Source organism: Malus sylvestris, chromosome 3, assembly GCF_916048215.2.
Source record: "Malus sylvestris chromosome 3, drMalSylv7.2, whole genome shotgun sequence".
Classification (NCBI taxonomy): Eukaryota; Viridiplantae; Streptophyta; class Magnoliopsida; order Rosales; family Rosaceae; genus Malus; species Malus sylvestris.
The window spans coordinates 32,057,367-32,073,714 of record NC_062262.1 but is presented as its reverse complement, the minus strand read 5'-3'; the positions used below and the strand labels follow the sequence as shown (position 1 = coordinate 32,073,714).

General features: G+C 37.6%; 1 protein-coding gene across 1 annotated transcript; it reads right to left on the bottom strand.

The window, feature by feature from the left end:
* Positions 1-5,378: 5,378 nt before the first annotated feature.
* On the bottom strand, positions 5,379-16,030 carry LOC126617175 (probable LRR receptor-like serine/threonine-protein kinase At1g53440). The gene is made up of 25 exons (XM_050285213.1): positions 15,962-16,030; positions 15,777-15,868; positions 13,353-13,527; positions 13,195-13,266; positions 13,038-13,106; positions 12,881-12,946; positions 12,719-12,790; positions 12,454-12,525; positions 12,299-12,370; positions 11,725-11,796; positions 11,561-11,632; positions 11,395-11,466; positions 11,167-11,238; positions 10,985-11,050; positions 10,766-10,825; positions 10,617-10,652; positions 10,487-10,530; positions 9,866-10,233; positions 7,489-7,687; positions 7,222-7,395; positions 6,800-6,918; positions 6,462-6,687; positions 6,132-6,360; positions 5,884-6,022; positions 5,379-5,732 (listed from the first exon to the last, which is right to left on the bottom strand). The coding sequence occupies exons 2-25, from the start codon at positions 15,853-15,855 to the stop codon at positions 5,379-5,381; spliced, it is 2,979 nt and encodes a 992-aa protein (XP_050141170.1). The 5' UTR covers positions 15,856-15,868; positions 15,962-16,030.
* Between the last annotated feature and the right edge of the window lie 318 nt (positions 16,031-16,348).

The following is a 16,348-nucleotide window of genomic DNA, read 5'->3' as shown; positions in this document are numbered from 1 at the left end:
CAAACCAATGGTACATATTGCTTTTGAGAATTCTCGAAACCAACTTCTGGATGCTTGTTTAAGACCATATAGAGATTTGTGGAGTCGACATACGACATTCTCCCCCTGTCGACGACAACCCGAAGGCGGCAACATGTACACCGCCTCATGAAGTTCGCCATGCAAAAAAGCATTTTGGACATCCATTTGATGTAAGGGCCAATTGCGAACAGCAGCCACAGTCAAGAGGCAACGCACAATGATGAGTTTGGCTACTAGTGCAAAAGTCTTCTTGTAGTCGATACCTTCACGTTGGGTGAAACCTTTGGCAACGAGACGTGCTTTGTAGCGTTCAAGAGTGCCATCAGATTGGTACTTTAGTTTGAAAACCCATTTGCAGCCGATGGGTTTTTGGCCGGCCGGAAGAGGAACAAAAGTCCAGGTATTATTTTCTTCTAGAGCAGTGAGTTCGGCCTGCATCGCTGCAACCCAGTGGGGATTTTGGCAAGCCTGCTCGTAGGTATTTGGCTCCACCAAGTGTGAAATATGAGAAACAAAGCGTTGATACCCAAGAGATAAGCAGGAATAGGAAACATACCGATGCAGTGGGTAGCGCGTGCTGGACATGGACTGAGAGATGGCCTCTGAGGACGTGAGCAAGGTGGAGTGATGAGCCACATAATCTTTGAAGTGAGCAGGTGGTTTGGTGGGACGGGTGGAGTGACGGAGTGAGATTGGGTGAGGAGTTGGTGGTGTAGGTGGCGAAGAAGAGGAAGAACAGGTAGTGACAGGTTCATGTGACATGGTGGCAGGTGCCATTGGAAGGCTTGAGGAAGGTGCCATGGTAGTAGATTCATGTGGGGTGTCGATGATGGCAGGTGTCATGGTGTCAACGGTGACAGGTTCATGTGGTGAATCAAGCACCGTTTGAAGTAGGCTTGGTGAGGAGTCGGTGTCTTGTGTTGGATGAATAATGGGAGCAGCATGTGTGTTGGTTTGGTCTATAGGTGATGAAGATGTGTAAGGGAAGATGTGCTTATGGAAGATTACATCTCGTGAGGTAAAAATTTTTATTGTGGCTAGATCATATACCTTATAACCCTTTTGGCCGAGAGGATAACCAAGGAAAACACAACGACGAGCACGGACGTCAAACTTATGGGTGGGTGTCATATTGGTGGCATAGCTGAGGCATCCAAAAACACGTAGGTGGGTATAAGTTGGTGGTGTGTTATGCAAAAGTTCGTATGGTGACTTATGGGAGAGCAAGGGTGTAGGTAGACGATTGATGAGATAACAAGCAGTCTGAATACTTTCTCCCCAAAATTGAAAAGGTAAATTGGCTTGAAACCGAAGAGCACGACCAACATTAAAAAGGTGCCTATGTTTACGTTCGACCACCCCGTTTTGTTGTGGTGTGTAAGGGCAATAGTGTTGAAAAAAGGTGCCACATGATTCTAGGTAGGAACGTATGGAAAGAAACTCACTACCATTATCCGCACGGAGAGCTTTAATGCCATGTTGAAATTGTGTTTTGACCCAAGAAAAAAATGATTTCAATATTGTTTGTGTGTCGGATTTGAAATTCATAAGATGTACCCAAGTAAAACGAGTGAAATCATCCACAATAGTAAGAAAATATCGTGCCCCAGTATGTGTTTGATTTCTGTGAGGCCCCCAAATGTCACAATGAATCAGGTCAAATGGTGCGAAAGATTTGATTTCACTGTTATGAAATGGTAAACGGGTTTGCTTTGCTAAAGGGCAAACTTCACAAATTTGTGTGGAATCAAAAATTATTTCAGCATGATTTTTGGCTAATGAAAGTAAAGGTGCGGCCGATGGATGTCCAAGACGCCGATGCCATAGACTAGTGGTACGATGGATGTGGTTGGCAAGGTGAGGGTTTTGTCTTGGTGTAAGATAGTATAGCCCATCAAAATGCTTGCCCAGGCCAATCACCCTTTTCGTGTCCATGTCCTGCACAACACAAAAACCAAGATAGAATGTCACTATACAGTGCAAAGTTCTTGTCAAGCGACTAACAGACAACAAGTTGACGCGGAACTTTGGTACATAAAGAACTTTGTCAAGAGATAGATCTTGTGACAGTTTCATAGAACCAATCTTCTTTATTTCTGCTTGCCCTCCATTTTGCAAACCAACGGACTCATGTTGAGCATCTACAATGTTGTGTGATGGTGGTGAATGCGATATATGGTCGGTTGCTCCGCTATCAACAATCCAATATAATGTCGAATGTGGGTCAGTTTGTGCTATATTGCATTTAGGCGAGAAAATACATGTTGCATTTGCAAGTGGTTGTCCATTACCATTGCGAAGCATGGCAATGATCTGATTATACTCCTCAGTAGTGAACATAGGACCGTTAGAAGCATTAGGCTTAAGCTTGTTGGTGGTAGCAGATTTGATAGCTTCGGCATTGTTGGCTTCTGATCTCTTATTCCTTGGCTTCACATTTTTGCCATGCCATTTGTGTCCCACTGGAAACCCAATAATGTAATAGCAGCGGTCCACCAAGTGTCCACCTCCATCACAGTAGGTACACTTGAGTGACTTACTTGAAAGTGTGTTGAAGGGCTTGCTGTTAGATGACGACACTAAGGTTCGCTGAACCTGCATCGCGTGAGAGTTTGTCCCCATATTGCGACGACTGGCCACGTCCATTTGTCGTTCATGTTGAAGAATGAGACCATGAACTCGGCGTGTGTCAGGGAGCGGGCTCATCATCAGAATCGAGCCTCGTACAGTTGAGTAAGAGTCATTCAATCCCATCAGGAACTACATAACCCTTTCTTTCTTTTCCCGTTCAGCAAGTCCTTTCAAACCTGCACAAGTGCAAATGAATGGGTCATGGTAAGACGTCAACTCATCCCACAAGGCTTTCATCTTGGTGTAATAGACAGAAACAGAGAGCTACCCTTGACAACTCTCGACAATTTCTTGTCGAATTTGGTAGATCCTCGAGTCACTGCTCTGCGAAAATCTGTCTTTGAGGTCGTTCCAAACTGCAGCAGCATTTTCAGTGTACGTGATGCTGCTTGCTATTTCTGAGTGAACTGAGTTCGCAATCCACAATGTTACCATGTCATTGCATATTTTCCAAGCTGCATATTTTGCATCCAGGAGTGATGGAGCTTTAATGGTTCCATCAATGAACCCAATCTTGTTCTTTGCGCTGAGACCCATGCGCATGGCACGACTCCATTGCCCATAATTGTTTCCATCAAGTGTTTTGGAGACCAAGATATATAAGTCCTGTATGATCTGAGTGGTGTATGGTGTATGGGTCTGAGAATTCCATGGATTTCTCATCTGGTTTGGTTGGTTCTGTCATGATGTTGACAATGGTGTTTGTGAAGGATCTGTGGTGGTTATGGCAGCGGAAGAGTGAAAACAGAGCAGAGCAAGGATTAATCCTGCTCTGATACCATATTATGATGGAATTGGAGAATGTTTGTTTATTCCGTTCTAAACCAAATGAAAACAGCTATTATATATACATACAATGATAGCACGCATGCAATAATTAAATATAAAGAAACAATGGGCATCATTGCTGCCCATGATGTAAAGGACACGCCCAGATGTGCATCCACCATGTGCAAAGGACTTGCTGACAAGGATTTTGGTATCCACATGCAACTGTCCAAACTGTCCAGAATGTGCATCCACATGCTATATTCCTGCTGTCCACTTTGTACAGATTGGGTGATTTCTTTTCCTTTAACAGGAATAGCTCATTTTTTGTTTCAATTTAATTTCCATTAGTCGGATAACTCGATCATTGGGATGCTCAGTAACCTTTTATCCTGATTTTATATTTTACAAGACCTGGAGACAAGGATGATGATTGGTTGGGGCCAATAACGTAATGGGAATTGTTATTTAGTTGACTCCAAATGACGAACATCGCTTACAACTACCTCATCTCCCAAGGTATTTTCTGTCACATGGCACCGTCGACTTGGTCATCCTTCACCCTAATTTTCCTGAAATTTTCCATTTTGCAAATAAACCTTGTTGGCAAAACAAACTCGATTGGATTTCAGATTAAGTCATATTAATACTAATCATGCTTTTGAACTTATACATTGTGATATGAACACAACTAGCATTTACAAAGTACTGCTTTTTTATGTAAATATTTTTCCTCACATCTCTTTACTGTTGTCTGTAAATGGCGAGACAAGAAAACCTTCAAGGTTGGGGCCTTTGAAGATATCTCAATGCCATCCCCATTTTGTATAGAATAGAAGACGTGAAAGCCGTCGATATTCACGACACCTTTACAAAACCATGTCACATCCATGGACGGATGAGATTTGATTAATCCATGCATCAAACTTGAAAAATCTTTATTACAAACGGTCAAGTAAACACTTGAAAAATCTTACAAAATTGGTAAAATGTGCAAATCCTTGCTCTCTTCTTACTTCTTATTTTTCGCATTCATTGAATTTTATTTTTTCAGTTGAAAGAAGTAATATTTTCTTATTTTCCCAATTCTTATTTACAAAGATGAATTGGAAAACAAAAATCAGGCAGACCCACAAAGTGTTCAAACGGAAGTTATCGACTTTGGCATTAAAACGTTAGTTACAGTTTGCTTGTACCATGTAAATTGCCCTCTAAATATCCATGTTACCAAATGACTCAAACCCAAGCCCCGCCTAACCTAAAACCAAACGGACCCAAACTTGGGTCAGCTTAAATTGGCGGCACATTATATTGATGAGGACTGGAAACTACAAAAGAAAATTCTGAATTTTGTCACACTTGATTCTACTCGTACGGAGGACTTGCTTTCAGAAGTAGTTATCAAATGTCTGATGGACTGGGACATTGACAGTAAGTTGTTTGCCTTGACATTCGATGATTGTTCCACCGATGATGACATTGTTCTAAGAATCAAAGACCAGATCTCCCAAAACAGGCCTCTCTTGGTCCATGGTCGGTTATTTGATATTCGCTCTGCTGCACATCTTCTAAATTCAGTTGTGCAGGACGTTTTAGAAGCAATGAGAGAGGTGATACAAAATATTCGAGGAAGTTTCAAACGCGTAAGAAGTTCACAAGTGACACAAGGGAAGTTCAATGAAATTGTTCAGCAAGTTGGAATCAACATATATATCTTATGTTTGAAACAGCTATGGAGTACAGGGGTGCATTTTCTCTCCTGCCAGAGCGCTTCATATACATCAACTTTAACTGACAGAATCGGAATGGACGAGGTTTGTTACAGTTTATTTGAAATTTCTTGTTGAAACCACTGATGTTTCTGGCAACAAGTGTCCAACTGCAAGTATATATTTTCCTGAGACATTAGTGATTTCAAATGTTTCAAATCCCTAATAACTGTGTCATTTTCTTCCTATTTAATTGTCTTGGTGGCCTGAATGAGGATTGACTGGATGGATATCATCAAGAGCTGCGGCTGAATCATTCGATGGCCCTTCAAGTGTCCTAGCGCCCCCTCTCAAAACAGACTGGAAAACTTCATCCATCTCAGTACTTGATGAGGGATTGGGGCCTAAGACGAACTCTTGAACAACAGCCTTACCTTCAAGCATGCTCATAACTGCAGACATGGTAGGCCTAAGCCTTGAAGTTGAATTACAGCAGTGGAGAGCCACATTGATTGTAGCTATCATCTCTTCATTGTTGAATTCTGAGCCCAACCTTGGATCCACTAAGTTCATCAAATTCCCCTTCGATTTGAGAGCATGCGCCTGGAAACATGAAAAGAACAAAAGAAAATAACTTACGTATCTTGAAAATTAACGTGAACTTTTAGCAAAGAAGAATGTAAAAAAAAAAGCCTTCTATCTAGTGGTAAACAACATCAACAAAATCCAAATTAGAGTTCAATTAGGAAGTTACCCAATGAAGAATATAGAATCCTCCTTGATTTGATTTCTTCTTCCCACTAATAATCTCTAGTAGAACAATTCCAAAGCTGTAAACATCTGCTTTATCAGTAAGATGACCTTGATTTACATATTCTGGTGCAATGTAGCCACTGCAAAATCATGAAATCATCACATCAATACAATACTTATAGACATATGCCGTAATATAATTATATTGGAAGGACAAATATAAGAAGAGAAGTAAAAACAAGGACTCACATAGTTCCAATAGGATTGGTGCTTATATGTGTTTTATCCTCTTCGGCAAGTTTAGCCAATCCAAAGTCCGATATCTTCGGATTAAGATGTCTATCAAGCAATACGTTCGAAGCCTTTATATCTCTATGAATAACCCTCAAGCTTGATCCATCATGAAGGTAAGCCAAACCTTTTGCTATACCAACACATATCTTACGCCTCGTTGGCCAATCCAAATCCAACCGACTTACTTTTGCCCCCTCAGTTTGTCAAGTTAATCAAAATCAGTCATAATTTTGTGCATAAAATCTTTTATACCATATGCATGGACCAAATGAAATGTAGGTGTACAAAGGTGATACTTACCAAACAATGCATCATAAACGCTATTGTTTTCCATGTACTCGTAGACAAGGAATAACTGATTTTCTTCAATACAACATCCATATAGGTATACAAGATTAGGGTGTTGCAAAGCATAGAGCATCCCTATCTCATTAAAAAATTCACGATTTCCTTGGTTTGAATTGGGAGAAAGCTGCTTAACAGCAATCTGGGTTCCATCAGCAAGAATGCCCTGGATTTAACTAAGATAGTTAAAACAAATATCTTCTCTATGGAAAATTAATCACAATTAGGACGGCTATTATCAATCAATTTAGAAAGAAATTATTTGTTTCGAAGCATACCTTATAAACAGTACCAAAACCACCTTTACCAATCTTATTGGCTTGGTCAAAGTTGGTTGTGGCATGGTTGAGTTCCGTAAAGGTAAACTTGCGAGCTTGTAGTTCCACACCTTTCAAATCTGCATGGTAAGTAAAACTCATAAGAAATTGTTGTGTCTAAGAAAAATTTCAGAACAATATCATTGTCCCATTACGGTTTGAAGGCCTAGAATTTAACAATTACCTGGACCTATAGGCAGACATACTTTGCATCATGAGTTTAAAACATATAATGTACTCTCGGAGCGTTCAATATCTGAACAACTATTGTCTTAAGAGTGTGCACTTAAATATGCATGAGAAGTCAGAAAAGAGGATAAATGTTCTTCTTAGCAATGGAACAATGAAAAGAAAATGCAATATAACGGAGAAACAAAAAATACCATTCTCCAATGTTTTCTGTAGTCCTACGAGGCATCTCTTGATCCAAAGAATAACGAGCACTATTAATATGATGGCAACTGCTACGCACCCCCAAATTTTAACTATTGTGCTTATAGGCAGACAACTCCTACCATGCGGTATGGTGCTTACACTTTCTGCTGGAGGATCAAAGTCTGCCAATATAAAGTATAATTTTATTAGAATAAATGTAAATCTAATTGATGAGAGATTATTTGCAGATATTCTACAACATAGGCAAAACTTACTTGGTGTCACACTAATCGCAGATATGAGAGGCCCATAGACACCTCTATAAGGAATGGCGGTAGTTCCTTTTCTTGCCCAATATAAGTGGATCTCTAGTGTGCTACCAAGAACAGTAATATTGTCGAACTCTTTGACAATTCCCTTACCAACACCTCCTGCTTCGTCCATAATATTAAAGTCTTTTTGGACCAAATTCCCCTGCACAACAATTTCAATATGTAACAACATTAATTCTAGTTTCATATTTCAATTCCACTGGAGAAAAGTCATAACCTATTGCGACATACAACTTCCTAAAAATGATTATAATATACTAATATACATAAGACTAGCTAAATACTGCCTTCCATTTCCCTCCCAAAAATAAAAGAAAAGAAAATTAGGTGGTAATAAGATCAAATTGACGAACTTCTGTTCAAATGATGATTGAAAGCCTACATGAAGTGTAGACCTGGCATTCATATCGTGTTTTCCGTGTTCGTGTCGTTTTCGTGTCATACCCGATATCTTAATGGGTCGTGTCGTGTAACACCCATTAAAATAAACAGGTAAAATGACCCGACCCGAAATCGACCCGATAATATTAACACGTAATATGACTCGACCCGTTACCCGTTAAGGAAAATATATTTTAAGCCAATAAATAATCAAATGAAAAACATAATACTAAATAAGTATATATATATATATATATATCATATTGTCACATCCAAAACATCAAAACACAATTTTCTTTTAAGTATATTTTCACTTACCTAAAGTCTTTAATAGTTTTTTAATTAATGTAGAAGTGTAAAAAAATATAGAAAAATATATATAAACTCTCGAAACGACAAACTTTACAACTTTCATGAAGAGCTTAACTTCAAAATTCGCCACTATAATCATATAAATCATAGATCAAAATTTAACCGTTGATTGCTGTTTACATTTACGCTTCATTGTTCTCATCAAATTTTGTTTTTTTCAAATTTTGTTTTTTGAAAACTTGATCTATTAGAAGATGCAAGAAGATGAACGGTTTGGATCGTTGATATTATATTCAGAGTTTTACGGTTAGTGAAAATATTGCTTGATGTTTATAAAGTTTCTACAAACTATATGACATCGACTCATATTTCAGTTAACCGTAAATATCGAAACGTGATATCAAAGATTTGAACAGTTCATCTTCTTACATCCATCAGATGATCATGTTTTCAAAAAAGAAAATTTTAAAAATGAAATTCAGTAAGAAGAATAAAGTGTAAATGGCAATCGACAGTTAAATATAAATTTAAGGTTTATGAATTATAGTGTTGAATTTCGAAGCTGGCCCCTTCATGAAAGTCGTAAAGTTTGTCACTATGAGTGATTGTATATTATTTTTACATTTTTTACACTTTTACAATAATTATTATTAATTTTATTAATTTTGCCCTCAAATAAAAAAAATTATTCATGAAGGTTTGGAGGATTTTAAAAATCTAAGCGATAATGTAAGTATAATCATTATCTACTAGTGGAGGAATAATGATGAATCACGAGTATTTATATATTTTTTTCACATTTTTCATACTTGTATGTATGACTTTTTAGTTTTTGCCTATACAAATACTATATTAGTTTATTTTAATTTTGGACAACAACGTGTTAATTAAAATTTATCCTAGTAATGATAATAAGGAACTCTCATAATAAAAATAAATAATGACTAAAACTTTTTTTTAACACTTATATAGAATAATAATAAAAAACTATATATTTAATATAGAATATATTGTATATATTAAAATGGCTATTGTATTTTATAATAAATCTTTTAGTAATTAAACTTTAAATTATCAAAATAAATTTTTCTTAACGTGTCGAAATGGGTTACCCACGTGTTACCCGCGTGTATACTCGTTAAGAACCCGTTATTAACGGATCACCCGATAATGACCCGATAAGTTATCGTGTTGACTCGAAACCCGTTATTTTCATGTTGTTTTTATGTCATGTCATCGTGTTGTGTCAGAAACTGCCGGGTCTAATGAAGTGTATCGGGCAAAGAAGGAAAACTAAGCAACACTGACTTGAGGCTTAAACAATCAGATTAGAGAACTTAAATAAACAGGTTTACATCTGAAGGTTCTGCATTTCTTTTAAAACTTCGTATAAAATAACACCCAAATAAAGTAGCTAGACGACATATAACATTCCAAATATGTGTCGTTCTCTAATCATACCAAAAGAAAAATCATGTACGGTTTTAAGACATAAAGTGTGATCTATAATGGAACGCGCTAAACAAACTAAATGCTGCCCATTGAAGTTATTGTGGTGTTTGACAAAAAAGGGGTAAATAAACTCGCAAAGAATCACAAATAGTAAGTGAAATTCACTTGTACTCACTTGAATTGAGATGTCAAATAAGCGTTTTCCGAGACTGCTAAATGTCTGGTCATTTGTGAACATTATTTCGGAAAAGTAGAGCCGCACTTTGTACCTGCCTTTTAGCATGCAAAGGGCATAATACCTGAGTGATACAGGAGCAATGCGCGCTGTTTGATAAAAATCTGGACCGGTGATATTCAAAGATAGCGCATTTGTTGCAATGTAATTTGCATTAGGCTTGCGCATGTACAGCCCCGTGCTGCTATAGCCCCACTTTTGAGATGACGAAAAAAAGCTTGATGGTCCGAAAGTGCTTAAATCCTCTTCATATGTATGACCATCAAACTTGGTCTTCCTCCCTCCACAATTGATAAATATAGAATGGTCTGCACGTGTGACAAGAATATTATTAGAAATTTATACTCTACAATTCATATGTATGGCACCTATAACGACAATAAACTCATTAGTTTTTGCATGTTTGTTAGACCCCATTTGAACATTGACTTAGAGTTTTCAAACTATCAATTCGATTGACAACATGCAACATCCAATAAAAGTACAAAAAAACGTTGATCTACACAACCAACCAATTTACCAAGATAGATGAAAGAAAAAATTAAATGAACTTAAACTCACATTTCGGTTTTGAGGAGCAAGGAAGGCCCTTCTTCAAGCACCACCTACGCGTTGAAAGAATTAAGGCTCAGTCATACATGTGTCTTATGATGTTTGATAAACACAGAATTACAAGTTTTGGTGAACTTACGAGTTTTCTAGAGACGAATGACTAGAAACTAGATTCCTGTAATAATAAAGGGAATTAACAAATAATATCGGACGGAAAAAGAGCATAAATAAGTACCTAATGAATTTAGCCAATAGCATAAAAAGAGGTTTGGATATTGATAGACTTACACGGTCAAATGTTGGCAACTGACGGAAGGTGAACCCGTAAAATTGTTGTATGACAAATCCCTGCAACAGATTTTGTGTGGCATTGATGACAACTCTAAATTCATATAACTGAGAAACAGAAAAGTGAAATTGAAATTGAAGTTTGCCAGCATTTTGCGTTAAAGAAACAAACACAAATAAAGCAAAACTTCATAGATTAGTGTTAGAGTATAGACTGACTGGTCACGTTTGCTTTGCAATATCCCAATTGGTACTTCTCCGGTCAATATGTTGTTGCTCAAACACCTGCACACGTAAAAATTAACGGTCAGTGAAATGTAAATAAGGCCGACTTGAGAAATATTTAAAATTAATGTGTACTGTTTGCACCAATAAATGAATGTTTCATTTGACCGACTTACACGAAAGATAGATGGGTAGCACGTTCAATCATCTGTGGAATTTCTCCTGTTAACTTGTTAAAGCTCAAGTCTCTACAATAAAGGAAAAAGAACATCATACTAACATACATCAGAGGTTTGTTTTGAACTTTTGAAGGTTTATTGAATCCAAAAACTCAAATTCTTGTTCATTTTGGCAATAGTACATGTATACATGTATACAATTATGTTGATTAGAAAAGCACTCACAATGTTAATAGCTTTGTCAGCTTGCCAAGGTAATTTGGGATTGTACCACTAATTGAGCAATTTCTCAAAATCCTGTGTCACAGGAATACGAACAAAAATTAGAATAAGTGCATCAGGGATTACACTGAAGTACAATTTCAATAAGTTTATGCGATATGGAACTCACACTATCTGGATATTTTTCATATATTTCAAAGTAGGAAAAGGCATACTTGGACCATTCAAATCTGATATCATCCTGATACATAACAGATCAGAAATATTTATTTGTTATATAGTTGAAGAATTGGAATACATAATGATTACAAGATAGAGGAGCAGTGGTCTCACAATTCCTTCAAGTATTTCAACGAAGATATGGTGTAAGGAATAGGGCCTTCCATGGATGTACCTTGCAGATCACTGCAGTAAATTTAAGTTAACTCGATCAGCCGAAAAGTGATAGGATACAAGTATATTGAAAGGAAAGGAAATGCAGGAATGAAAAGAAAATGCAGAGAAAGGAAACACAAAAAAGAAATCATTTCATTTAATCACTATCCTCTTTCCTGATGGCTCAATGTCCTTATAAGGCTAGAAAGTAACTAAAAGTAACTAAGAAGCTTCTTAGTACCAGATTAGCAATAAAATAACCACAACATGATCCCTATAGCAACATTCATAGTATTCTCATTAAAAACAATGCCATTGTATATACATATCTGATTGGAACGCCATGTGACAACGAACTTGTTCCAAGTAAGTTCTCTCCTAAAAGAGATGTATATATACAATGACATTAGTTTTAAGGAAGATTTTAGAAGACTGTTGAATAACTCGGTACAATACATCTAAAGAGGATCCTAAAAAAACGCTCACAGTAAATGATGGGAGATGACTACAATTAAGAGCAAGCAACACTCACAGTTTTTGAAGTTTGCTCCAGTTTCCAATAAATTCAGGTATCTTTCCTGATAATTGGCTCCCACCTATCCTACTGCAGGCATTAAAAGAAGATGAGAAATTCTTTGTGTAAAAATTATGCACATTCGTATAATCAAGCCATTTTGCCTCACTTACAAATCAGTTAAGTTCTTTAGATTTCTGTACGACTCTGGTATCGTACTAGTAAAATTGTTCCCAGAAAGAAGGCTGTTGAAAGTAAAGAGTTAGTTATGAAAGATCATCCAATGATTTGTGAAATTTTTTTACATTACATGTTACAAAAAGAGTTTAATCACCATAGAGCACTTGCGGTGAGAAGTCATACAAAATAGCAAAAGTTTCATGAAATTTGGATTTTGAAAAAGTTTGGCAAAAATAGGAAATGAGAATGCAATCTTACAGTCTTTCCAAGTGAGTCAACCTCCCGAGGTTCTGCGGAAGAGGCCCTTCAAATTGATTATCTTCCAACACCCTGGAAAAAATGTATTTGTCAATCAAGGTTATGCATGTTCCTTCTTTCTTTTAATTATCAATAAGTAAATAACATTAATACAAAACTTACAGCTCTCTGAGCAATGTAAAGTCACCAGCAGGAATTGAACCACTGAGTCGATTCCCTAAAAGATATCTGCAACACACTAACAACAATTACATGACATGCCTAACATATATTACAAGTACCCACGCGGCTATTATTTAAGGTCCTCAGAGTCACTTACAGAGAACGAATGGGACACCGAGAAATGCTGGCAGGGATTGATCCACTAATGTAGTTGTGAGTGAGATCACTGTTTAATGTGAAAAAGCATTAGAAATTCATCTCCATAATCCAGTTAATGTGCATAACACATTCAAACCAACAACGTAATCACTTACATTTCTTCCAAATGAGTAAGGTCCCCAAATTCCTCAGGTATAACTCCGGTTAAATTCAGACCCTTCAGCTTGCTGTGATACCGAAATTCAAGCAACAGTTAAAACTTATTAGTCAGTTGTACTTAAAACAATAAAATTTGAAGCCCATAAAGCCTTACATGATTCTGACATGGCAAGTGTTGTTTGCAAAGGAACACTTGCAAGTGACATTGCTAAAAATGTGGGCAGTGAAGTATTTGAAGAAGCCTACCCCACCATCTTGGCAAGAAGTTTGGCTGATATTTTTCCAGTGAGGATTATGTAATTTTCTAGAAATTGTTTCGAGAGTTTTCACTGTCACATAAACAAAAACAGCTCTTGAAGTTCATCACTTGCCAAAAATCACACGCAATGAAAAAGACATGGTCAATCATACATGTTAACCCTTCAAAGGCCTAACTGAATAAAAAGAATGCTAAAAATCCTTCACTTGTTACAACTTATTTTGATCAGAAAAGCATAAAAGTACATGTTTACACCAATAAGAAATTGCCACATCGTATAGGTAATAAGAAATTACCATATTATGCAATTATTGGTGCCTTGTGGGGCAATCGACATGTACCACAAATCAAACAGATGAATCCTTTATTGCCAAATTATGCAATTTGCACTCATATAAATTGTTTGAGAACCATTATGAAAAAGACATTAATTTTTATATTGGTTTAAACATGTACTTTTATGAAAGATAAATATTATATTCTATGCCCAATTCCAATTTTTATGGACTAGCAGAAAATGAAAACAGAAGATTGGGTAACAAATGGGCTGAGGAGAGGACATAATCTCGCCCATTAGAGTGCAACCCAAAGTTTCTCTGTCATAGATTCATTCCGCTCCAAAGAGTAATGATATTCTTACCATAATTTTATATCACATTTCTTTATCATCTTAGGTCAGAGAGGAGTTGAACAAACTACATCATTTAATTTCAATTTTTTTATTAATTAAAACACTTAAATAATCTTAGGTGGCAGAAGAAGACTTCTCGTATACCACAATCATCATTTAATTAACAATTTTTTTTATTAATTATTTATTAACATTTTGAAATTAAATACTAATTAATTTAGATGATGTAGTTGTTGCCACCTAAAATGGTATACAATTGTGGTACAAAAATATGATAAGAATAGTATTATTGGCTGGAAATCGGAATGTCGGACTTTTAGTCTACTGGTGTCGACGTGTCGAGTGTGGGTTGGAGATCTTCTGATTGGTGCTCAGTGAAGTGCATTTTCGTAAACCAGAAACCCTAAACGGCAAAACTCGAATATACGTAAACTTGATATGATTGCAATATTGAGCCTGCGCGCGATTTCATATGATTGCAATATTGAGTAGACCTTTTTTGGTGGTCTGAGGAGAGAGAAGGGAGTAGGTGGCCGCTCCCTCCACCTCAACCTCCTCGTCACTCATTCGAATCCCCCACCCTTCGTTGCTTTCCTCCTCTTCCTTCCACCTCCACCCAAGTCCTTTCTCTTCTGGAAGAAGCATGGCTCCAAGAAACTCTCCCCCAACATTCTCGTCTTCTGGGACCTCTCCGAAGCCCAGTTCGGTTCCGGACCCGAACTTCAATCCGGGTTCTACATCTCCGTCGTCGTCGACAACGAGATGGAGGACGGGTCGGACCCGCTTGCCGCCGGCGAGAAGAGAATACCGCATCGCTCGTGGATCATAATCGGGTCACGGAGGGAGACGGCGGCGTCCAAGCCTGGTTAATTAATAGCCTCGGCCTTCTAGAGCATGTAGGATTTGAAATTGAAGGTGGGTTTCGGGGATTCTTCTGTGAACGTTTCTTGCTTGGTGAGGATAGCGGAGACGGCGGAAGCGGAGGCGGGTCGACGACGGTGTGGGGCGGCGGAGGAAATGGGTATGGTGGTTTTGAGCGGGTTGAGGAGGTTGAAGGATTGGGAGGATCTGAATCTGCTTGCTTGATTCAACATTGAGCAGGTCCGGAATTCGACCCATGAGCTGAAGAGAGGACATAATCTCGCCCATTAGAGTGCAAGCCCAAAGTTTCTCTATCACAGATTCATTAGGGTCCAAATCGGTATGTCGGAGATATTCAGATCGGTGGAAAGTCGCCAGCTTTAGGCGACACGGAAGCCGAGACCTAAACTACAAACCCTAACCCCAAAACTCTAATTAGTGTCGGGTAAAATGTCCATTGCAGTTTTATATAAGTGGTAGAACCTGAAACAGAAGAGGATTTGAAAGCTTCATGCTTTAACTTAAGATGGCCATCTCCTAGGGTCTGAAAATTCTAAAAATAGAAACTGAAACAGAAAAGACACTGATGCAGATGAACAAATACAAAAACAAACAATGAGGAAACTTTCAAATTTCTTTGTTTTCCCAGAAAAAATTCTCAGGAACCAAACAGAGCTGAGCACTTCTGACAACACAAAACCAACTGCAACCATCGTCAAAAGAGCAATAAAAATCTTCACAAAATCACAAAATTATCATTCATGTTTGCAGTAAAACTTGAGAAATGTAAAGCGAGAAGGAAAATGATGGTTTTATTTTGGGCTAACCTTCTTCCGGAGGCAGAAGCTGAGCACAACTCAAAACCAGCAACCCGATCAACAGGACGACAATCACAGAACTTGACATTGTCCTCCGATCACTACACAAAAACAGAAAACAAAGAGAGTGTGTTGGTAACTTTGTCATGGATCTTCATGAGAGAAATATAGACAAGAGCCGTAAGGGAATGGACCAGGCAGGCCGGTTCTGCTGTCCCTAAAATGGTGTCTCCCTTTGTGTCTCCTCAATAATAAAAAACCTCTGCTAACTTTGTGTGTGGGTTTTTGTTTTAGATGGTTAATGGTTTTTTTTCTGCATGTCATGGATCTTCATGAGAGAAATATAGAGAAGAGCCGTAAAGGGATGGACCAGGCAGGCCCGTTCTGCTGTCCCTAAAATGATGTCTCCCTTTGTGTCCCATTTTTATTTGTCTGACACGTATCGTTCACCTTAACAGTGGTAAACTTCTGGTAAGCTTTATTATTTTCTATTGAGAAATATGAAAAACCTCCAAAATACCAACCATCCCAGGACAAACTTCTGTTAAAGGGAATTAAACGTGTCAAATACATAGACAGGA

Excerpts from the sequence above, each read along its gene's own strand:
- LOC126617175 (XM_050285213.1), bottom strand. The coding sequence starts at position 15,855 with ATGTCAAGTTCTGTGATTGTCGTCCTGTTGATCGGGTTGCTGGTTTTG. Across the intron at positions 11,239-11,394 it reads CTGACAAAGCTATTAACATT|AGACTTGAGCTTTAACAAGT; the intron begins GTGAGTGCTTTT and ends CCTTTATTGTAG. Across the intron at positions 11,051-11,166 it reads GCTACCCATCTATCTTTCGT|GTGTTTGAGCAACAACATAT; the intron begins GTAAGTCGGTCA and ends TTACGTGTGCAG.